The 24,964-nt window shown below is 41.0% G+C and overlaps 1 protein-coding gene across 10 annotated transcripts in view; it reads left to right on the forward strand.

Moving 5' to 3' along the window:
- NRP1 (neuropilin 1) overlaps window positions 1–24,964 on the forward strand; it is a 140,372-nt gene that overhangs the window by 2,531 nt on the left and 112,877 nt on the right. For all 10 annotated transcript variants that reach the window (XM_067030368.1, XM_067030369.1, XM_067030364.1 and 7 more), the window contains one exon: window positions 2,957–3,131. In XM_067030368.1, the coding sequence (XP_066886469.1) occupies window positions 2,957–3,131 (175 nt within the window). The remainder of the gene's footprint in view (window positions 1–2,956; window positions 3,132–24,964) is intronic.

The raw sequence follows: 24,964 nt of genomic DNA on the forward strand, positions 1-24,964 counted from the left end.
GAACTGTTTCCTCTGGTGGGTGCCTGCAGGAGATAGCGGTTTGCTGGTGAATGTAACTCCCTCCTCCGCTTTTGTAAATGGCCCTGATCCGTCTGGAGTATGAATGAAAGTTCCATCGTGTCAATAAAGGAATCTGATATATACAGTGTCAGGCACCAGGATATCTGAAAATACCCAACCTAGTTGCAGCTTCCACTTAGCTTTTAAAACCACTCACTGTTAAGTAAATGGAAGACCATGCTGGATTATAAACAGTATCCTGTAACCGAAATAATGTGTTTTAAAATGGGATCTGGTTGTAGGCATGTTTGACTTACACTGTAAAGTAGGTGGAAGCAAGGGGATGGCATTATCTTTACAGTAAGTCTTCAGCAATTATTATTAACTAATTATCAAATATTTACTTTTGTCTGGCTTAGATTTCAATCAGAGTAATTAGAAAGACCTTCCGCTACTTACGGTGGTACATTGTTTTAATAAGAGACCACAAGTGGAGGAGTTCATACCGAGAGGAATGTAAATCACATCTTTACGATGGAAGTTAATCTTTCTAATATGCTTTTTGGAGGTTTCGTGATTGAAGCAATAGATTTCCCCAACAGCTACCAAGCAGTGTTCTAAAAGATACACTTGGAAGCCAAACACACACATACACACAATTGTGAATGTGGAGTTCAATTTATTAATGAACCTCGGATGATGGCATCTCTCTATAGTCTGGCAGGGAACGAAATAACATTCACTCCAATTGAAAGAGCTCAAGTGGTTAGACTTTAGAAATTACAGTAACCCAACCTCTGCCTCCACAACTCTGGAGATTAAATCAGTGGTGGTGTTCATAGGATGGATTTGAAATCCAATGCAAATAGCTTTCAGACTTTAGGTTGTGAGCTCCATATGTCTGTGTGTGTGGGTGTATGTGTAAGTACATACATAAGAAATACATATACTTCTTAATTTTCTTCGCAGAAATCTGGGGAATGCTGAGACCCTGAGCTTCAATCGGTGACTTGACTAGTTAAACCCATGTTGCTGTGTTTGCAGTGACCAGAGCCAGTTAATGCCTCTGTAGCTCAACAGACCTCCTCCAGCCATGTACACCTCCTCCAAGTACCAGTGTCTGCTAAATTAATTCATTAACCTTATTTAGGACTAATGGTCCAGAATCATTAGAAACTGCTCTTTCTTAATCAACTGTTACAGAGATTTAACAGAGCCAGGGAGTCTAGGAGTCCACATTATCTTATTACACTGTCACTTTCTCAGAAGTCACAGATTAAAGAGCTCTGGTGTGGTACCGAATCCACCTAAATGTCTTCTGAAGTGACTCTGTCAAGTGGCTACAAGCAGTACTGTTTTATTTCACTCGTCTAACAGATGCCAGACACTGCCATGATGTTTGTACAGAGCTGGAGGAGACTTAATGAGATGGGGTCGCTTTCCAAGTTTTCTGCACATTTAAAATAATGCAAAAGCCTCGGCAGAATCACATAACAGAGTCCAATATGATCATTAGCTGAGATTCTGAACTCTGGTTACAACATCATTTCTTCTTGGCAAACCTTAAGCTTCTAAAAGCCAAGGCAAAGGAAACCCATATAAGGCTACCCCCAGTCTAAGAAACAAAGTCAAAAACATCTAGCAATTGAGAAAAACAATGTAATTTATATTGTCTTCTTTTTAATTTATGGGAAATGATTTCTGTAATGCATGTAGTTTTATGCATTTTTGATGTGCACTTCATCTTTCATTTCCATTTGACCTGGTTTTCCTGTAATAAAATTCTGTAGATTTATAAATTCATGCTGAGAGCAAAGAATGCCATTCTCTTTCCACAGGGAATCTATTAGATGCAATATTAAAATCTATATATACCATGACTGAAAATTTGTGATTGATAGGCTTATATATTTCACTGCTTCCATACCTGTTCCTCTCACATAGTTTATGCACCAAATTTTTATTGCTCGAAATTAAGCATCAATAAATGTGGCAGCATTGCAGGCTGAGGCTCTGCAATATGAAATCCATCATTAAAAGTGACAATGAGGGTCCACACTGAACAATAAAGCAGCCCAGAGACTGGTTTCTTTGGCTCTCAGTGAATCACTTTGGCTTTTGGGTTTTTTGAAAGGAGGGCTCAAAACTTGTTAGCTCACCTTTCCTAAACTGTGACAGTGTAGCTCATCATATGTGATACCCAGACCTCCCTGTGGTGGAGCTTTTTTCCAACATGTAGGTAATTAGAATTAATGCTGTGTAGCTATTTATTTTTCTTTCTGCCCAGTTACTTTGATCTGGTCTCCAAGACTGAGCAACTTGGAGCAGTAGAGCAGAATTATTTCTGCTTCACCACATATACTTTGTTCTCTGATGATCTGGATCTCAAAAGCAGAGATAACTCAAAATCACTTAGATTTATGGGCAGATAAAACAACAACAACAAAAGGTTTGGCTTTAAGCCAATTGAAATCCTGGATGACAATCCCCACTGATCAATGACACAGGCCAGGCTTATCATCAAAAAGCAACACAAAGGGTCAAATAGCATCTTTTAGTCGCCTTCACTTAGAACTTGCTCCTTAATGCGATTACACTTCTGGGGGGATAATTAAGTCTAGCAGAGGCTCCCTGGGGACCATGTTAACATCCATTGAGTGGACTTAATGTTTTTAATGCTAGAAGACCTTTTTCTTGGGAGGGAACTTTGTGTGGGGTGGGGGTGGAGTCCTATCAGATCTCAGTCCACTTTCCTCCTGAACCGACTTCCTGAGATCAAAGAGTGTCCTTTGGTGGCGTGTTGGTATTGGCGCCACCTGAAGGACCTGCAAGCGCCTCTTGGAGCTCCCCTTAAAAAGTTATGGAATGTTTAATAACCGGTCATTTATATGTAAATTTAGAATACCTAAACCTGGTTGTCAGGAAAAGGTCTACTAAAATATTATTTTTATTGCAGATAAATGTGGAGATACTATAAAAATTGAAAGCCCCGGGTACCTTACATCTCCTGGTTATCCTCATTCTTATCACCCAAGTGAAAAATGTGAATGGCTGATTCAGGCTCCTGACCCATATCAGAGAATTATGATTAACTTCAACCCTCACTTCGATTTGGAAGACAGAGACTGCAAGTAAGTGAGAATGTTTGAACAGGGCGCCACAGCACCATCTAGTGGGCGCAGGTGTCTATGGGGGGGGAAGTCTGTGAACCACCTAGAATGTAAATGGATCCAGGAGGGATTCTGATCTAGGCCAGATCATGTGTCAATGGTATGGAAATTAAATTATGTTAAGTGATTTCTGAGTTCCCTAAACCAGGGAGATTATATTTAAATGTGTAATTTCTCATACTCTTTTTCCTGTTAACACTTTTGGTTTTGGAACTCTTTTGTTAAGAAATGTGTATATATGTGTCTATTTTTTCCTGGAAAGGTGAAGAATTAGAAACCCAAACTCTCACTTGAGTTCTTATTAAATATCGTAGGTCACTCTCATATAGTGCATTGGCAGACGGTGAGGTCGGGTATTTTTTTTAAAACAAATCTGGGGCACGTTTTGTGATCTAAGAACTGTGTTTATCTTACTGAGTTTGACATGACCAAGGCAAATTGTCGTTGAAAAAAAAATGAGGAATATAGGGTAAGTCTAATGAGGGATTTTTATAGTAGATGAATGACTGCGTGTCTCTTATGGAACATGCTAAAAGAACTGTTAATTCACGATGAATATAATGTTTGTTCATGTGCTTTAGCATTTCCTATCTCCTTCTATGGTTAAGTTACTAAGCATCAATTTATACCAAGTTTCATTATTATGAAAACATTCTCACTAGAGGGACAGTCTAAATTATATTTCCTCACTTCGTATGAAAGAACTGTGTGTAGGTTTTGCTTTCCACAGTTGGAAAGTATGTTTTAACATTGCAAGCGGCAGTCCACTCAGATACAAATTTGCTTTTCTCACTGGACATCCATGCAGCAGACCACCTGTCTCTGTCTTATCTATGTCATCCTGTTCTGGCACACTGCACATGGTGTATTCTCCAGAGACCTGAACCTGAATATCAACCTTCAATGATGTTTAGATATATAAATTGTTTTAGCAAAGGAAAGCAATCTATTTAAATCGCACTTCTAAAGTGTTTCTCAAAGACTGATGTTTTCCCAAGTTTTACAATGAGTCAGTTTCATTATTTAAAATATTTTCTTTGCCAACACATAACCCTTTTAGAGAAGAAAAGAATAGTATGAAAATATTCCCACCTGCAAGAAGTCCTCAAGAACCTGTTGGTTTGGTGGGGTAAACTAGTTTTTCATGGTCAGGGAGATGAGGTCATCTGGTTAATTCAACATCTGGTGCCTGGAGAATTAGCATACATTCATGTCCTGTTGGTCAATTTCCAAGTAATCAGTGGGACACTACAGCAGGTAAAATTATGCCAATTTCAATTGAATCTTTGTTCTGTGATTCAGAAGTGCTTCAGGGCATTATATTGACTTTTTAATCTTGTGTGAAAGTTGCCATTAATAGAGTGTTCCAGTAACTTCTTGGAAACAGGGAATTCTTTTTGTTTTGTTTTGTTTTTTGGCCAGTGTTCTGTATGGTGGTTTTTACAATGTCAATCACCTAGACAAATTGGAGACTTGTTTTCCATTTCATTTTATTTTGCTTTGTTTTATGTTTTGCATTTTGCCAATACTTAAACTGCTATAGGAGATATTTTTAAGAAACTCTGGTAAAACATAAGTAATAACATTATTCCTCAAAATAAGTTGCTATTAGATTTCAGTAAACTCATGCTTACTAATTCCTGATCTGAGAGTTTTGACCATGTATATATGTGATATAATAGTTAAGGAATTCAGAATAGTTATTAGCAGTGGTGTGCTGGTCAATGTTAACAACTGGATCTAGGGAGAGGATAGGTCAAGTCCTGATCTGTGACATTTGCCGATTTCTGTAGTGTAAATATTCCTACCATGGCCAGTTTCAAACTACAGTGATGTCACTGTGCACAGACTTGCAAAGAAGTGTGCACATCTGGTTCTCGTGAGCTGGTGTGAGCTAGCTCCAGCACCCAACTGCATAGGAGTGTAAGGGGAAGCCAGTTGAATGAGATAATGTGTGTAAAGTGTTTACAAGTGTCTGGCACACAGCAAGCCTTAAATAATTCTCTGCCATATCATCATGTGAGGTAGAGTATGGTAGGATGGGGGAGCAAACTTTTTTGTTAGTTTTGTTATTTAAACATCATAAGAAAAGGGATAATTATAACTCAGAGTAAGGGACCATTTAAGTGATATCAGCAAGAAACTGACAAGGCCAAGAAGATTGTTGCTGTAATTATGATGGTGAGTTTTGTTTTTGTTTTTTAATGCTACAGAATAAGGTGGTTTTTTAATTGTAGCAAGTGAGTATTTGTTCTCTGTGAAGGAGCCATCTCATGTCCAGTCTTGAACGCTGATACCTTTAGCTTGATGTGGTTAATGGAGATTATGGTCCTGGAAAATATCTTTGTGCCATGTTTTCAAGTGATTGTTTTATCAATGAAAATTCCAAAAATGATATAGGAAGACCAGCTTAAGACATTTGCCATCACTATCTTTCCTGACTGGTCCACATGACTCCTGGTTATTGTTGAAGGTTGCAGCTGAAAATTCTACACATGTGGCACAATTATCTCCTTTTGGTTGTGAGAAGAATCCACAGCTTTAAAATCTACAGGGGGTTAGAATTCCCTAGCAAAAGGGAAAGCACCAGAAACTCCTGTAGGAATAAATTCATAGACTTCCAAAGTTTATGTTGGATGTGCAAAAGTATAGATTTTGGGGTTTTGATGGATTATGGGGTTTTTTAGTTTACATTAAGCTACTTCCAAAAATGTATTTGAGATGACACATCACGTTCAGAGAACTGGTAAGCTTTTACTTATCATTTCTGTTAAGAACAAGCCGTTCGTCTTATTTGAGATATTTAATGTCTTTCCGTGTCTCAGCTATATTATATGTCTAATAGCAGTAAAAAGTACTTGTTGTTCCCGTTTTATAGTAAGATAAAATAGGGTAGTGGATATGAAAGCCCTTTGAAAAGCTAGAAGCTCCTCTCAGAAGCCGTTATTATCATTCTTAGGATATCTTTAACAACTTGGAGATTGTTAGAACATCTGGACATAGGAAACTAAGCAAATGTGTTAATCCAATAATGGGGATGATCTGCATATAATACATCCCGCATTTCTCTTGAAACACTCGGTATTTGAATAGTCAGCTTTCATAATGGGAAAGCTCAAGAAATTGATTCCTTCACAATTTGCTTAATTGCAAAACATCCTGGAGACCCAAGTAAACAATTGTTTCTCAGAGTGTAGGAATAGATAAGTAATTAACTAGCCAAGCTCTGGTAGGAAAAATACTTTTATTTCTATTTTATTGTTTTCTTTATCATGAAATTAAAATATTCTCTCATAATTTTAACCATACAGTGAAATGCACGCAATCACAAATTTTCATGTGAAGAACACCAGGACGGGCCCAGTACATAATTAACCTGTGCTAACCTTACAAAAAGGTTTTTACGGTGGATGTCGGGGCGGGCGGGGGGAGATATTTCCTTAAGGAAAATGAATGTCCAAGTTGTGCCTGGTAGCTTTAAAATTCAACCACCTACGTGTATGCCACCCCTGAAACAGGTTTCATTACAAATAAGCATCAAAAACATAATATTAGAACTCCCTGAGTTCTTTCATTGAACAAGGTGTGGTATCAATCAGTCAATCCGTGGAGCCGTAGAGCATCTGTCTGCAGACTAATCTTGGGCTGGGATTTCTAGCTAACTAGTCTGCCTGGTTTTATTGTGATGTTGATACCAGAGGTGGCTATAGAATGTTCTGAATGGAGAAGAAAAGGAGGAATCTGATTTCTCTCTTTTGCACCAGCAAACTCCTCCATGCTTGTGAAGTGTCAAAGCAGAGTTAAAAGCAGAAAAGAAAGGAAAACCCACCTGCAGTGTTGGTCAGCAGGCAGTGTTCATTGTGCATTGAAAATGGTTTTCAGTACTTACACTGAGCTGGTTGGGTCTTACTCCACTGGAGTTTCCTTCGGTGGTAAAGCGGCCATCTTGACTCTCATAAAACTTTATATCTGCATAATAAACAAGAATGTCATTGATACAGTAGTTAGAATTTATGGAGCTTTTCCGGTTTCCCAGCAATGCAAACTATCAGCATGATAATTTATAATGGTTTGTGACAAATACTGCTGAGCAAAGAGGTGTGTGGTTACATTCAGATCAGATGTCATCTGGGGAGCAATAAAAATTTCACAGACATTGGGTTAAAAACATTAGGAAAATGAATGTGAAGCTCCAGAAAGAGAGTCTAAAAAGGTGGTGGTGATGGGGGAGAAGGGAGGTCTTCTGAGTGACAACTTCCTGACTTCACTGCCTGATTTGTCAGGGCTGTTTCATAGGATTTCACCAAGACGCAAGGCTAACATCCCATAAATGCTTTTCTATCATTAAGATTTGTAGCCTTTTCTTTGTGTAACCAATAAATTGGTGTCTTTTTCTTAATTCAGTGCAGTCAAAGGAAGATTTCACTCTTGTAACTTCATACGAAGTTTAAACACAATAAAACTCTAATTAAATAGAGACGATACTCAAGTCTGGGGATTTTGTTGGAATAAATCACACATTGTCTTTAATGCTACTTTTAAAATTTCCTAAGCTGTTATAAACTTTGAAACACCATTTATTTTCATAGAATATAAACTCTCTGAATGAAAATTAATCTTCCCTTAGTTCCTCAAATCTGATTATTCCTGAAAATGTAATTATACAATGGTAACTTGGTTGTTATAGGGAATTTGGAGACTCTAAGTTCCATTTTCGGTTTCCCTAAGTTATATTTTTTGTTTTGATCTTTACTTTGTTCAGCATGGACTTTTGCATTAATTTTAGTTTTTAAAAATTGCATTAAAGTATTATTTATCCTGATTAGTGAGTTTTTTTGGATCTGAGGCATGGGCGTACCCCTAGTCCTAGCCTTGGGTTTTAGAGCATCACTTAGACCAAAGCAAACAAAGACTTTGTTTTATGGAAAACAGTGGGTATTTTTTGCCAAAGTAATTCTCTTTTTTCTATGCTAAATATAAAAGTATATTAAATTATAATCTATATCTAGAAAAATATACAAAGTAAGTGTAACATTTGATACAATTTTACAAAGTGAGCACACCCATATAACTGAACCAGAGCAAACATTTCCAGCTCCCTAGGAAGAGGCCACCTCCTGTCCACTTTAAGTTTCTGACCTTTGGCCTCGAGGGCAGCTGCCATCCTGACTTGTGTGATTCCATTTTTATAAATTTCAGAATCAGACAAAACTCATCTATAGTCTTGAAGTCTGGATGTACTATCCTTAGAAGATCGCCAAACTCTTTGGAATGGGGATAGAAAACAATGTGTACTGTTCTAATCCAAAAACAGTCTTACTGAAGCATTTTTTCTAATTGTTTATCGGTGACTACTATAGAAATATATTTCTTGCTTATACTACAGTTATGTTAAAATAAACACAGAGTTTTTGGTCCAAGAGGCTGCTTTTTATGCCAGGCAAATGCAGAACGATCTTCCTTTGCTTTATTTTCCCTCATCTTTTCATTGCTGATTTTGAGCTCAAGTAACTTCCCAACATGGGCAACGTGAGAGGCACCACCACCGAGCTAAATTCAATAAAAAAAACTATTGAATGGGTAAAAATGAACTCTTCTCAGAGCAGCGGAGGTCAGTGTGGTTGCTACCACCTGCAGCATCCTTGGTTGCTGCTCAAGCAGATAATTATCTACTTTATTCCTTTTGATTTCTTTCCGCATTAGCACTGATTTAATTTGAATAGAACTCCATGTGTTTAATAAAATTAATTTCCTTTGTTATTTCTTCCTATAAGCAATCACATTGGATCATAATGAATTTTGAGTATTACAAGGTTGTTGTGTGTTGGGCATTTCTGTAATTTGAAAGAAGCAACCTTTATGAGAAGATTATTTGAAATCTTATCCAATTGAATCAACATGTGCATGGCATTTCCAACCAGATTTCACTTTGGGGAGGCGGTACTTCAAAATTGATCCAAGGGAGACATATGCCTGCAGCCGGCATGCGTATTATCAGCTCCTTCCCTTCCAGCATAAAACGTGACACTTGTATGCGTGCTGACATCCTTCGGAGAAGCACAAACACATATGTGCGTGTGTGTGCTTGTGAGGGAGACTATAAAATAGACTTAACTAACGGTCGTTGTAGTATTCATCAAGGCTGATCATTAAGCTTGAAGAAAAACAAGAGACAAGATTAGTGTTCAGATCAGGTTCCAAATGCCTCTTAATTGGGTGTTTGTAATCAATCCTGACTGTAGGAGTCAGTGACCTGGCAGAACATAGCACCTCCAAAGAAGATTTTTCCTGCTCTTTGGTTGATTGAACTGTGTCCAGTATCCAGGTCAGTTGGGATGACACAAGGTCAGGACAACCCTCAGATTGGCTGTGAAGTACACCAAACACATTATGATGGCTTATGGCTGAAGTCATTTAGTCTTTACAGATAGCACAGAAGGTGAACTGCTTTCATTCAGAATTCTACTAAATTCTGCAGAAGCATGGAGAGGGGAAAAAAAAAAAAAAATCTTTTGGCTTCTGTCGATTCAATTGCTTGTAACATAGTTTTTCTCCTCACCAAGCCCAGGTCTGTATTGCACATATCTTATATCTTATTTATGGTCATTGTGGTTTTTCTCCTTTAATTTAAATCATCAGTAGAATATTTATTTATTTATTTATTTAAAAACTTTTTTATTTTAATTTTTTAAACTTTTAATTTTATATTGGAGTATAGCCGATTAACAATGTTGTGATAGTTTCAGGTGCACAGCAAAGCGGTTCAGCCATACATATACATATGTCCATTCTCCCCCAAACTCCCCTCCCATCCAGGCTGCCACGTAACATTGATATAAAGGAGTCGTCGTGGCTGGTTCTTGTTGCTTAGTCCTCTATGGATGCCATGTGCTCACTAAACACTCTGTGTTTCATCTGACTTCATTTCACGTAATCTTTTTATCATCCCTATTTTGCAGATGATAGCACTGAGGCTTAGAAAAGTGAAATTAACTGACCCCATATGCTCAGCTGCTGCACCAAATATCTTTCCATCTTTGTGATTGAATGGGCTTGGGATATGCTTTTTGAATGCGAAAATTTGAATGAAATGTTACTAGAGTACATTTTATTTAGCAGTCATTTTCTTCTATGAAACACACAAAAATTTAAATACAAACCAGCTGATTCTGAGGAAGGACTTAATTTTTAAACTCTTAGTTTGGATTAAGTGAAGCCTTGTGCACAGAAACTTCCAACAAATTGATGATTTTCCGCTGAGTCAAAACTTGTCTTAGCAATGAAATTTGCAGTGGATGCGGCAGGGCGTGTATCTGAATTCTGGTTCCTTCGGTTGATGGAGTTTGAAAACACAAAACACACATAAATACAATATTTATTTGAAGGCCTGGTAACCAGGCAGCACAAAGTTTCCATTTATACAGTTAGTTCAAGGGACGTATGAGATACCAGCTGTACCAGCTGTATACCATATCCTCACAAGCCCAGGAGTAAGAAGACTGGGTTCTCTTCCAAACACCCCTCATTCACTTAATTTCCGGCAAATAGCAGGAAAGTTTTGCTTTCCCACAGCTCCCCTATTTGTACGATTTCGATACTTGTATTGGCCACGGTGGCTCTGTAAGGGTTAAAGAGAGAATGTTTGCTCAAGGCACGGGGTCCCTATGAGAAACAGAAGAGTGTTTTTTGAGAAGAAACCAGTGCTCCAGAGTATTTTGTTTTTATCTGTTCAGACACTTGTACAAGCAGCCAGACAGGTTGGAGGTGACGGCTTGTTGATTCTGTGATAGATTGGCATGTCACGGAGAGCACAGCCAAGTCCCATCTGAAAGAGGATGCTGAATGTCTCCCCATTCGAGTTCTTACATTTCTTTAGAACAGCCAGCGGGGGCAAAGGCCAGTCAGTGTGGTCACGATTTCAAGTCCTCATCTGACTCTGTAACCACCAGATGCTATGAGCAGGCCTGCTATTGTGTAAGATACCCTTGGTCACTGAAATGGCACGGAAAAAGTTCAGATGTGGTCAAAATCTTAGTCCTGGCTAGATAGCTTTACAGAATTAGAAAGCACTACATTTCCAAATTTAAAGAAGAAAGAACACACTCTTGACTCAAAGACAATGAAGGACACGGATCCCCACAAAGTTGGTGGCACTGGGTTGACTTGGTCTGATTCAGGATTATGTTGTTTTATAGGTGTAGTAGCACCACAAGGGGTAGCCCCTAACTTGATTTTTCATCGAAGGTTGTTGACATTAAGCTGAGTGAGGGAAGGGGCAGGGGGTGGGGGGAGTTAGCACTGATTGGAAATTCCTTTTTTTTTTTCCCCCCAAGGAAAAAAATTTGCATTTTCCTTACCTTTTATTCCAGTGCCAATTTCTTTGTCCCTGGCTGAGGCCCCTACTGAGTAACGGTTAAGCTACACTGGCTCAGTCCTTCAAGGCACATCCTCATTTCCCTCTGTAGCTGTGCTAGCATCGTGCCTGATGTGTGTGTTAGCTCATTAACACGAACTGGGGATTTCTGATTGTCAGGGGATCATGCTAGCAGCTCCCTGTGAAAAAGTGTTCTGGTGAGAATTAGGGATGTGGGTTATAATTGCCCCTCTGCTGTGCATTCCCATCTATGAGACAGGACACAGGTCATACGGGGGTGGGGGTTGCAATCTATGAATGGCTTGGTTACACCACCATTAAGGTAGACACAGCTTCAATTAATCTTTTTTCTTTCTTTCTTTTTTTTTTTTTGCGGTACGCGGGCCTCTCACTGCTGTGGCCTCTCCCGTTGCAGAGCACAGGCTCCGGACGTGCAGGCTCAGCGGCCATGGCTCACGGGCCCAGCCGCTCCGCGGCATGTGGGATCTTCCCGGACCGGGGCACGAACCCGCGTCCCCTGCATCGGCAGGCGGCCTCTCAACCACTGCGCCACCAGGGAAGCCCCAATTAATCTTTTTCCTTCTCTTTCTGAAGAAAACAAAATGCTTTCCTTTCTCTCCCAATCTTAATAACACAACGTGGATGAGATAATGTAGGTGGAAATATCTTAGGAATACAAGATAAATATGTTAAATAAAGCCTAGGTATTACTCTTAACAGGAACTGCATCCGCAGGTTTTCCTCCTTAAAATAAGTTCAGACTGTAAACAATAAAGTCTGCATCCTTGGGAGGAGACACAAATATTTCAGGAGCGCGGCACACAAGCACAATGGAGATGGTATCTCATGCTCAACGTGTATTCAGCCAACAAGAATTTCTGAATGTTCTTATAATAAATTGGCTGGCTAAGTGTGTCATAATTGCAGTCTTCTAAAAATCTACACTACTCTATGTAAAATAGATAACTAATAAGGACCTAATATATAGCACAGGGAACTCTTCTCAATACTCTGTGATGACCTATAACGGAAAAGAATTTTTAAAAGAGTAGGTATGTGTACATGTATAACTGATTCACTTTGCTGTACAGCAGAAACTAACACAACATTTAAAATCAACTATACTCCAAAGAAAGATTTTTAAATAAAAAATAAAAATAAAAATCTGGATGGGTGGAGGTTCTGGAAAATTCAAGGAAGATGCTATCTCCGTGTCACAAACTTGATAATAGCATTAATGGCCTTCAAAGAGCCATTATTTGCCAAGGTGTGCCTTTGTACTTATAAGTATATTCAGTACAATCCAATGGGAAACCAGCCCATCCTTTAAGGTAGGAGCCAGTGTCATGGTGGTTATTACAACAGGGATGTCCCTTCTTCCCAATCAGTGAAACCAAATAGTGCCATTATAGTTGTGTCCAAGAGAGAGGAAACTACATGGATTTTGTGTTATAAATTCATAGTGAAAAGCAGCTGGGAAAATCAATGTTTTAAAACTGATGGTCCCTTCCATCCTCCCCGCTTTCACTCCGTTTCTAGCAGCCTCAGCCCCTTTCACCTTGCCGTCTCCTTCCCCCTATTTCTGGTTAGGACAGATTTCCCAATAGTGGGGCCAGGCGGAGGGGGTGATTCTCGGTGGCCTCGAAGAAAAGCACGTCCGCAGGAAGGCCCTTAGGATAGTGGCTGAGAAGAGATTACTATTTTAGACTCTTCTCATCACCTCACCCTCAAGAATGGTCGTATGTGATAAAAATGATGTCTGCAGCCTCTCAGAGTTCCCCCAGCACCGTTTTCTTTTGAAATGACCACAGCTGTGTATGGCTGGGGGTCCAGCGGAAGGGCTTTTCTTTCTTTCTTTCTTGTGGGACCTTGTGGGCCTCCCCGGTCCAATAGATTCTGTAGGACTTTCCACTCATGAGTGAAAGAAACTCTCTTTGGACCTGTTACTCTTCAGACTAATCTCTCACCTCTCTCTCCCTTTCCTATGACTGCCAAGGGCTTTGAGCGTGGTGTCTACACCCCAGAACTCCACTTTCTCCCTTAACCCTTCTCAGCCCAAGTCCTCTCCCCTCCAGTTGACTGAATTGTTTGCGCAGATGTTAGATTCCAGTGACTATTCTCATGCCCCAAACCACTGGCCTTTTCTCGGCCTGAATTTCTTTAACCTTTTGCACAACACGGTCCAGAACGCTTGAGACTCGGGGGCGTCTCTTGATTCCTATTTATCCCGCACATCAGTTTATAGCCTCTAAATCATGTAACTACAATATCCATCGCATCTATCTTTTCTGTTATGTTTCTCCTGTTAGCACTCAAGTTCCAACACTTGTTAACCAATCCCTGGTGCTGACACATTAGCCTCAGGAATGGGGCTTTCCTCCTTCTCCCCCACCTGCTTAGAAACACGGAGAGTTCCCCATTTCCCCATTGCTTCATCTGTGTTTCTCAGCCTTGAATTAGAGTTCAATTGAACCAGAAGTGAGGGCTTCCCTGGTGGCGCAGTGGTTGAGAGCCCGCCTGCTGATGCAGGGGACACGGGTTCGTGCCCCGGTCCGGGAAGATCCCACGTGCCGCGGAGCGGCTGGGCCCGTGAGCCATGGCCGCTGAGCCTGCGCGTCCGGAGCCTGTGCTCCGCAACGGGAGAGGCCACGGCAGCGAGAGGCCCGCGTACCACCAAAAAAACAAAAACAAAAACACAACGAGAAGTGAAACCAGGTCGCTCCCACCTGCCTCTCTGGCCTTTCTCCGGTGGTTCTCTTTTATACTCAACCAAAGTGGCCGCCTTGGAGTTCTCCATAGTCACTCCTGCTTTCCTATCCCATGCCGCCTCTTCACGGGCTGTTTCCTTCCCAGACGGACGAGGGGTCAGTGCCTTACCCAGGCCTGCGTCTTCCTGTCAACGTGTGGCTCATCATCTGGCCCTACCCGCAGTGATGCTTCCTTCCATTTCTGATTAAACGTGGTCTCTTTCTCTGTCCTCGGACACACCCCCCAAGAACTATGTTTATGCATCACTCACCTTCCTTCCAGTCTTCTGTGTTTGGTCATAATCATTAATATTCTGCTCTGTTCCCCCAGCTAGTTTGGAAGATGCTCCAGTGCAGAGGCTGAGAGTGCTTCCCAGCCCTGGCAGAGCCTCCCCCAGTGCTTTGCCTGTAGCAGCTGCTCAATTAATATTTGCCGAATTGAATTGGCTGACTGACGTCCTTCTCAGCGTGTTCATCTAGCGCCAAAGAACCGAGTCAGCTGCCTGGGAAAAGCTCTAACTTAATTAGACTACGAACATGCACACTTAACACTTCTCAGTTACAGGGTAAACCCTTCATTTTCCTGGCTAGTGGGGTCAAACTTACATGTTTCCTCTAAAAACCTCTACTTTGAAAGGCCTAGAATTTCTACATGTGAGTAGCTTTAGCTAAATCTCGAAAAAGATGCAGAGGTACTGCTTGACAGAAATCTCTTCTTCCTGTTTACAGTCACCTCCACAATCTGTTTGGGGGTTAGAGGCATCAAATGTATTAACCTTGTAGGAACAGTCCAGGTTGCTGAGCATGTTCTGACATCCCCAAACTCTTGGGACTTTGTATCACAACTCTGTAAACTTTGCCTATTGTATATTAGTATCTGGGCTCAAATCCAAACCACCTTTACCTAAATTTCACACAAATAATTTAGAGCCTTCTCCCGTTCCAGCTGGCAACCCCAATAAATGCACATGTTAACTTCACAGCAGGCTTGCTGGGGAAAACATAGCACGTGAACTTCTCCCTTAGAAAGAGCAACACGGGATGCATCCTGTGCTGACTGTTGTAAATATGTTAATCCACGTCACCAGGTCAAAACCAAGCCCTGTGTCCTAGAGCAGCTGCGTCAGGATGCTGTCCTGGAGGGCAGACAGACCGAGTCAGCCCAAGGCGTTTGCTGAAGTGGACAGTGAGAGGTTTCAGTTGCTCCCTGGCTCTCACCTTTCTCACCATAACAGTGTTTGCTAAGCATTTCTTAACGCTGTGTGTCACGATAGACAAGTGTCAACCCAAGCCGGAGGGACAAAGAAGTAGCAGGTGCATGGCTATGTCCACAACAGCAAGCAATTCAGCCACCATGGCTAGTTTCCACATTCCTGCTGCCTCCCCGACGCCATGACCTGACACGAGTTCTCTGGGGTATTTCTGGATGTTTGTGTGACGTCTCTGGTCAGGAAACCTATAGCACCCCTTCACTTTCACATCTCAGGTTTGTCTGCATCCAGAGAATAGAACGACTTGTATGATAAGCTCTTCCATTTCCCTGCGGGGGAAAGATGAGCTGGGGCCGAGGCAGAGGGCCAGCTGATAGGCCCTCAACTTGTTCTCCTTTGGGTCCGTCCTGTGTTATCACGTTCACAGTTCCCTCCGGAGACTGGCTCAGTGGTCGGTGTGCCTTCACACGTGATGCCTCTAGGAACCCATCGTGATCCTGAGTTCTGGAAGTGACAGCCTCCAAATAGCTGTGGGCTCGCGTGTTTCACCTTTCTGCACCTGCATTTCCTCCTCTGTAAGGTGGGAGGGATGGGTGCTGCGCGATGAGCCCCTTTTGCCTCTAACATAGCAGGACTCGGCTTATGCAGGGGAACCCTGGTGCCACAAGAGCAAATTCCAAGCATGCCTCTTCTGACCATTCAGCCTGGCCCTGATTCCCGATCCTTTCTTTGGTTTTTAACAAGACCCCTCAAGCCTCCCACTTCTCTCTCCAAGCTACCCCAGCTCAGTCCAGACCCTCCCTGCCTTTTACAACACAGCCTCTGCCTACTGCTTTTCTTTCCTCCAAGACACAGATTTCATGTCCGTTTTCTACCCCCCAATTGTGTCAGGCATTTTAAACTCTGTTTTGGCCGCATTTATTCCAAGGAATCATTCACTTTTTCACCTAGACCTTAATCTTACCCATGAACAGGTCTGTTTTAGTGAATCATTTATTTAAAAGAACTAGGAACGTGGCCTCAGAAATACTCATTTATTGTTCTACCGTTGCTGAATATAACATTTGCAGGCTACGGAAATTCTCTGTAGCAATGAGTTGTTTGTTCTTGAAACTAGATGAGCCACAGGCCAAGTTCGAAGGGTAATTTAACTGCAGTTGATAACCTGAATATTCACCTAAACTCGGGTTTGATCACTAACACAGAAGTAGCTTTTACCTTATCTTTTTGTTCAGCATAGCTTGTTAAAATTAGATTGCAAAGAACCGAGATTACATTGGCAAAAGTACAAAGGAATGACAACAGCAATTTTGTTCATGAATCCAACCTCACTCTTTATGTCTCCATGGCAGTGTAAGCTATGTATCTATTTGTAAAACAGCCTTGAATTAAGGCGCTTATTCAGACGCCATTGTAAAAATAATTTTCTGAAATTGTGGTCTATCAACAGGAGATAAGATGGCACTTTGTTGTCGCCTGCTGAGGCCCATTATGAATATTCTATTTCAGAAGCAAATCACACTGTAAATACAATGTTCAGATTCATTTATTCCCACAATAGCATTTTTGCAAAGGTGTAATTTCATAATTTGACTAGCACTGATAGCACATCCTCATTTCAAAACTCTTTATAACCGCAGGTTAATTCACACATCCTTGGGAAATTGTTTATTTGTACCAGACCCATTTTAGAATGAAATCACCCAAATGTTTAAAGACTAAACAGCTTGCCAAAGGCTGAACGGGGGCAGAGATGTGGATAAAATTTGCTGTCCTTCTATGTTTGTCCTTTCCTTAGCACATTTGACTAGGTGCTTCTGAAGAATTTAAACACAGATGTGCTACCCATAAAGACGAATGTTAAAGATTCTATTACAGGCAGGAAACTTAGTTTAAAAAAATTAGCCCAAGTCGTTCAAGATGCAAATGTAAACAGGACCTGAAATGAATGAACATACTAATTGTACTCTTCTCCTCTGTTTGGCCCTCCTGAGCCATATTTTTGTTAAAGCAAATGATCAATCGTGGACTGAGGTCTAAAGTTATTTAGCTAATTCCCAGCATTAATTGAAAACTGTCTAGTATTTCTAAACACCGTCCTAAAAAAAGAACTCGAACTGTCAACCCCCATTATTTGTGTCACTACAGTGTTCCTGGGCCTGACCTTGAGATTTTAAACTTTTCATGTTTCTTGTCAGTGTTGTCTGAGGGTTTGGTTTATGTATTGATTGCACAGGGCCTGAGATGCATGATGAACACGAGTTCACTGTTAAACATTCATCATGACATAGACATAGAAAAAAAATACACATGGTAATAAATTCAGAACTCACAAACTTGAAAGTTGGGATAGATTCAGGCACTTTGTAAAGCATTGTTTATTTGGACACCAGAATTCCTCCTCTAATGGCTCAACTGTTGCCTGCTACCTCATTCATTCATTCATTCATTCATTCACTATGCATTTATTGACTACCTAGTATGTGCCGATTACCGTTTAGGTATAGAGCATCATGTCCTGCCCTCATGGTGCTTACATTCCAGGAAGACGATGATAAACAAAGGAGAGCTGCTGCAGCAGGAGTGTCCTTGGTGCCCTCTGTGCCCTTCCAGCTTGTGGATCCTCATTATCTTCCCCTGCACTTCCAAGACAGGCCCCGTGGGGACCTGGCTCTTGCACCAAACAAGATGCATATAGAAAATGTCTGGCTGAGGCAACTGTTGGCTGAGCATCAAGTTTGTTCCTGGCTGTGATGCTCTCAACTTGTAACCCTCTGCTGGGGCTCCAGACCTGCTTTGGTTCAGCCCTCAGCTGGGCTCCTCTTGTTTCCCAAATTCACTTCATCTCCAGCCCCGAATACTTGACTGGCGATGCCTACTCTCCATTCCTGGCACTGACTGGCTATTCTAACTTCAGGTCATGTCTTCTTTGTCTGAAATTATTGGTCCCAGTCCATCCCCGTTTCACCCTCCAGCAGGCCCTGAGTGACGGGCCTCAGGAAGCACCGGCCGTGGCAGAGTTGGCATGTGGCTTCCAAAGCTTCCCAGGATGGTTTGGGGTTGCTTCAAAGTATACGTTGCCAAAAGCCAGCTCAGCAGGGCTGCTGGGGATACGGCCTCTGGGTGCTTCATATACAGGCATCTCAGTGGGGACTCAACACAGTCAGCTGTGACTTTTTGGAGTTGGTTTATAGCCCCACCAGCCATTTTACTGGCTCTTCAAGTGGAACAGATTCAACAGAAAAGGAAGAAAGAAGCTGTATGAGATCTTTTCTACCTCATATCCCTAGCCAGGGCATGAAAATAATAATTCTTTGATAAAAATGTTAGTGACTAAGTAAATGGGTAGATGTTTCATCTTACCATTCCATCTTCATCTCTTCCCCCGAAATGCCCCCATCACTCCCTGAACATTAAGTAGTTGCAATGGAAAGAAAGAGAGATCCTCAAGGAGACGTGGTCAGAACTTGACCAGTGATAGGATTTGAATGGAGTTGAAGACTGGGACTTTAATGATTAAACATCTCCATCCTCGGGTCTGAAAAAACAGTAGTACCGGTAATGTCAATAGTCAAAGAAATGAGACAGTGGGTCCCATTTCAGACGTCTTGAGATGCTGTTGAAATATACACGCAAAATTCTATTGCTTTCGAAGTACGATGATCAGGTTCAATGCTTATCAGAAAGGGTTTGACCATTTAGTCTTTTTTAAAAAATTAATTTATTTACTTCTTTATTTTTGGCTGCGTTGGGTCTTCGTTGCTGCACGCGGGCTTTCTTTAGCTGCTGCAAGCAGGGGCTACTCTTCTTTGCGGTGTGCGGGCTTCTCATTGCGGTGGCTTCTCTTGTTGCGGAGCACGGGCTCTAGGCGTGTGGGCTTCAGGAGTTGTGGCATGCGGGCTCAGTAGTTGTGGCTCACAGGCTCTAGAGCACAGGCTCAGTAGTTGTGGCGCACAGGCTTTGTTGCACCGTGGCATGTGGGATCTTCCCGGACCAGGGATCGAACCCATGTCCCCTGCATTAATTGGCGGATTCTTAACTAGTGCGCCACCAGGGAAGCTCCCCATTTAATCTTAAAAGAAGGAGGGCGCTAAGGATTAACTTGCCAAACGTGTTATGTCGCCATGTGGAGGGTGGCAGATCTGTTTGCTATCGCGATACCGCTGATTGATTAGTAGTAGCCACTTGGGAGTGCATTCGAGAAAAATGTAACAGAATGGACTGCAGTGCCTGCCACGGACTTGAGGAAAAAGTGGTATCACAAGGCTTACCAATCTGCCATCTTTAATCCATACGAAGAAATGGCCTCTTTGGGAAATGGGCCAACCACAGAATGGCAGCGAAGAGTTTTATTTGGGACAGACATTTTTGTTAATTAAATAAAAAGGCATGCATATTTATTTTTCTTGAGCACAGAGTTATGAGAAATAAATTTCAAAACGTAATTGTTATGTAAGTCCATTGACAATTTTTGGATTAATTTCTCTGTTTTAAATGAAGTATAATGTATGTGTTCCATAGAATCACTTTTTAAAACTCAAGGTTTGCAGATTCTCTTTAAAAAAAAAAATACGATTTTTATAGTTCTAAATAAAAATGTTCTGTGTGGCTTGGCAAACCTCATATTCTGTTTTGCACAATAGGCCTTTTATGGAGACATGTACACACACTTAGTTTACATATGTATGAGGGAGCCGTGCTGCATATTTTTCCCTTAAATAAATATTTGAAAAACACAAGAAAATAAGTCACCCATAATCCTGGCACTCAAAGACAACACTGTCTGTATTTTTCATATGTCTTTTTTCAGCCTTTTTTCTTTGCATTTAGAAATATACATATGTTTAAAAAATTGAGGTGGTTCTTTATAGACACCTTTTATCCTACCATTTTCTCTAAAAATTACATTTTAAGCATTTTATGTTAGGTCCTTAAATAGTTTTTAAAACATATCTTTTATGTCACATGACTTTGCAAAATAATAATTTTAACCCAAACTGCTTAGGATATTTGGATTGTTTTCAGTTACTCAGAATTAGAGGCAAATGTGAATGATGCTCAGTTGTACATCTGTATGCATGTCTTTATGTATCTTTGAGAATTTCTTTAGAAGAGATTCCTGGATGTATGGTTCCTGAACTGAACGATGATAGTAATAAGACTCCTGATACAAATTACCCACTTGCTTGAGAGGGCTATTCTCAGGGATAAAGGAGGTTGATGAAGTTTACTTTAAAATTACATCTACATTTTTAAAGAAATTGATATTTTTATGACATAAATTGATATTTTAAATTGGGAATTGGCACAGTTTCTGCAAAGGACCAGGGAGTAAATATTTTAGGCTTCTCTGGCAAAACAATCTCAATTTCAATGACTTAACTCCTCCATTATAATGAGAAAGCAGCCATAGACAATAGGTAAATGAATGGGCATGGCTGTGTTCCAGTAAAACTTTATTTATAAAAACAGACCAACAGGGGTTGGTCAGATTTGGTCTGCAGGCCATAGTTTGCCAACCCCTGTCTTAATTGAAAATTCGGCTGTTCTGTGAAAACATCTGAATTTGTGGCTATCAAAAATTGGGAGCCATGCTTTGCAGTGTTTCCTTTCTGAAGATTGGAGCTTGTAGGATTTTTGTGAATCCCAGTTACAGACTAGGGAAGGGAGTCAATCTGCTTCTGTTGCAAGGCAATTTGGAAACCAAGCAAGGAAACTATGAATCAGCCTGTTGTTTCAACATATGTGGAGTATGGAGACGTCTATAAAGTTAGGCTTCTGTCTGCCTCTGTCAGGCAGCTGTGTGCCCTGCATCTTCTCTTGGCACTTTCTTGAGAAATTCACTCTGACTCCCACAGAAAGAGTCACATCTATGTATACAAATGACTTTCACTCAATATTGATTCACTCAATATTGATTCAATCAAGGGCTCCGTCACTCATTAATTCCAGCATTACTGCACTATTCCTAGGAAAACAAAGCTGAAGCCGGAAGGGAAAAATCTAAGAAATATCTTTGTTCTCATGGAACCTACCCAACAGGCAATATTTTTCCCAGATGTTAAGCATACAATTGCTTTTCCTTAGGTGACCCTTTGTAGAGCAGCTAAAAGACATCATTGACTACCTTCAAAAAGGTGTAAAACGCTAAGGAAATACACCAAGTATAACTGCCTAAGTAATGCTACTATGACAGAGATAATTAGCAATTATCTGTCAAAGAAACTTGTACATTGACCAGGGGGATAAAATACGTTTTATCATGTTATTTCCCTGGTTGTCTACCTCTCTTGTGAAGGTACTTTGAATGAAGAATCCTCCTGGCACAATGAGGATGAAGGGATGTTGCTTTCAAGGGCTGTTGGCTCTTACGTAGATGCACACACACACGCACACACGCACACACGCACACATCCTTCTGACCCCAAGAATGCAAAAGCAGCTGCCTTCATAAACACCACATCTGAGTCCAGCAGTGGTTATATGCTCATTGTTTCTGTGTCTCTTATTTATGCTAGAGAAACAATGTGAGCTTGATGTAGACAGCCCTCTGCCAATAACAGAAGTGTGTGCTCAGTCAACCCAAGCAAGTAACAAAGAGCTGGGGAAAAAATGGATTTGACCCTAGCAGATTAGTGTAAACAGTAACTTTCCCGCACACACACACATACACACACAAGCCCCATATATGTATAACAGCTGTAAGTTAAAATTTTGTTTAGAAATAGCTCTTTTTTACTAAAAGACTCCAAATTGTGTTCCCACCATAAGCTTCTAGTCATAATACACAGTTTTTAAAACGTGTAGAAAGTTATAAACACACATCTACTGCTCGGCAACTAACCAGGAAGATAACCCCAGATTTACATTCTCTTCCTTCTGTTTGATGGTTGAAGAAACAGGCGTTTCAACCGTGAGTGACTTGCCCAGTGAGTGGGTCCCTGGTGCAAACTTGGTTCTCCTGATCCCTGGAACAGTGGTTCCCTTACCTGTCCATCCTTCCTCTTCAGCTCTGGTGTGTTTCCTCTTTGTGGTTTGTTGCAGGTTGTCTGCATTCATGATGTGGTGCTTTGGGATGCATGCACCCCCTTCTGCAGTGAGTCCTCCAAGGGGTTTAGAACTTATTCTGTGTCAGCTCAAAGGGTAGAACAGGGACCAATAGGTAGAAATTATCATCCTAATACACCATAACAAACCTCCTAACTCATAAAATATGATTTCCCAGGGACGTCCAGGTTTAATCTTGAGTTATTTTAACTTAAGAGTTTCACACATTTTTTAAATGGTCTTAGTACATTACATATGTTTGTACGAATGCAATTCAGTATATTAGAATAGTTGTTATACACCTAAATCTGTGACAGCAAATCTTAGAAGGAAATTACCAGCGAGGTCACCCAAACCATTGATTCCCGCTACTGTCCCTGTGTGCTGTGGATCGGGCCTTTGTAATGTCACAGGCGCTCATTTGTGACCTGGCAGGACACACCATCATGGTGTGCATGGTTCTATAGCAGATCACCCTTCAGTTACAAAGAGCTGATTCAATTGTTTACATTGCCTTAAGTCGTCTGGTGGTATGGATGCTTTTGCTTTGGGGGGCTTCATTGCTTAGACTCAAGACATGGTTTTCTACTCTCTCTCTACCCTGATGAGGGAACCATTTCATAACGTGGTGAGCTTCTCTCCCCGCAGAAGCTTTCAAGCAGTGGCCTGATGCCATCTTTGAGGGGTGCCGTGCATTTTTGTAAAAATTCAGACCTCGACTGAATGGGTCCACAAATCAAAGGAGACGAGCAGATTGAATGCCAGTCACGTGGCCATTGGCTTATGGAGTCGTTTCATTTCGTTCCCCAGAGCACGTAATGAAAGACACAGCTTATCTCGAAGCTAAGTTTCCATTGGATAATGGCACTGGGATGGCCACTAGGGGACAGTCATTGTGTACCAGCCTTCTGGCGCCCTGGGCGCTCAAGAGCAAAGGGACCAGTGAGGCAATAATTTGGGGCCTTTGGGGGTGGGGGGAGATAAATTAGGAGTTTGGGATTAACATATACACACTACTTTATATAAAATAGGTAAACAGACCTATGGTATAGCACAGGGAACTATACTCAATATCTTGTAATAACCTCTAATGGAAAAGAATCTGAAAAAGAATACATGTATATATGTATAAATGAATCATCTTGCTGTACACTTGAAACGAACACAACATTATAAATTAACTATACTTCAGTAAAAAATAAAATAAAACAAAAATAATTGGGGGCTTGTGGATCAGGACAGAGATGGCTGACGGGGAACCTCAGAGAAGGAAAAAAATGTTGCCAACGTCTCTTATGTGGTGTTTGCTTTCTTCCCCATTCTCCTAGCTTTCTCAACTTTTTTCAGTGATGTTACAGTTCTTCTGGGGGTAGGGGTTCCATTCAACTAAGGAAAAGCAAATCAGTGAAAGAAGAGGGAATGGAGGCCAAAAATGGAAAGTATTTTATGGAAAACGTCTTGGGTCACCTCCTAAACTAATATTATAATGTGTTTCAGTTCTTTTCAACTGTTTGACCTTTGTTTATATGTTAACCCAATTTCATCTAGTTATTTCCCAAGAACAGCTAAGTATTACACAGGAAATGCTTGTTTCCTCATGTGATTTGGTTAAATCCCCCATTTATGTCTTGCCCGGAAAACAGATTCTCAAAGTTTGAAAAAATCAGAATCTTCATTTATTCTTTCTCAATCCCATGCCAATATTATTTGATCTTATTCAGTAAAAAAAAGAAATTGTGTGTGTGTATATCATATGCCAGTATCACTAGTGGGTACCAGATACAGAAAGATCAATAATGCTTTGTTTGTTGTTCTTGAAGGGGTTACAGTGAATGGGGAAAGCAGGACTTGTAAATAGATATTTTACGGCTTAGGATGGTAAATAAATACTATGGCTGAAGGGTAATAAGTAAGATGTTTTCTAAGTCGCTGCCCGTGTGGGCAGTTTCACTTTCCTCTCCTCACCTCCATCACATTTAACATTTACTTTTTTCTTATTAACCAACAACCTCTGATTTAGAGATTAGAACTGAAATCTGACTTAGAGATTGTGAAACCCTTTCACACTGACAAGGTTTGTCCCCATCACTGTTTCCATATTATAATGAAATAAGGTCCTGATCATTGTCAGTTGGAAAGGAATTAGGTAGAGTTTAAACGTGACGTTGGGGCTTCCCTGGTGGCGCAGTGGTTGGGAGTCCGCCTGCCGATGCAGGGGACACGGGTTCGTGCCCCGGTCCGGGAAGATCCCACATGCCGCGGAGCGGCTGGGCCCGTGAGCCATGGCTGCTGAGCCTGTGCGTCCGGAGCCTGTGCGGGAGAGGCCCGCGTACCACAAAAAAAAAAAAAAAACAAAAAACAAAACGTGACGTTGTTACTGATATGTTAGTACCTATGGAATACGGAAGGGAGAGA

This window comes from Kogia breviceps, chromosome 3 (genome assembly GCF_026419965.1).
Source record: "Kogia breviceps isolate mKogBre1 chromosome 3, mKogBre1 haplotype 1, whole genome shotgun sequence".
Lineage (NCBI taxonomy): Eukaryota > Metazoa > Chordata > Mammalia > Artiodactyla > Physeteridae > Kogia > Kogia breviceps.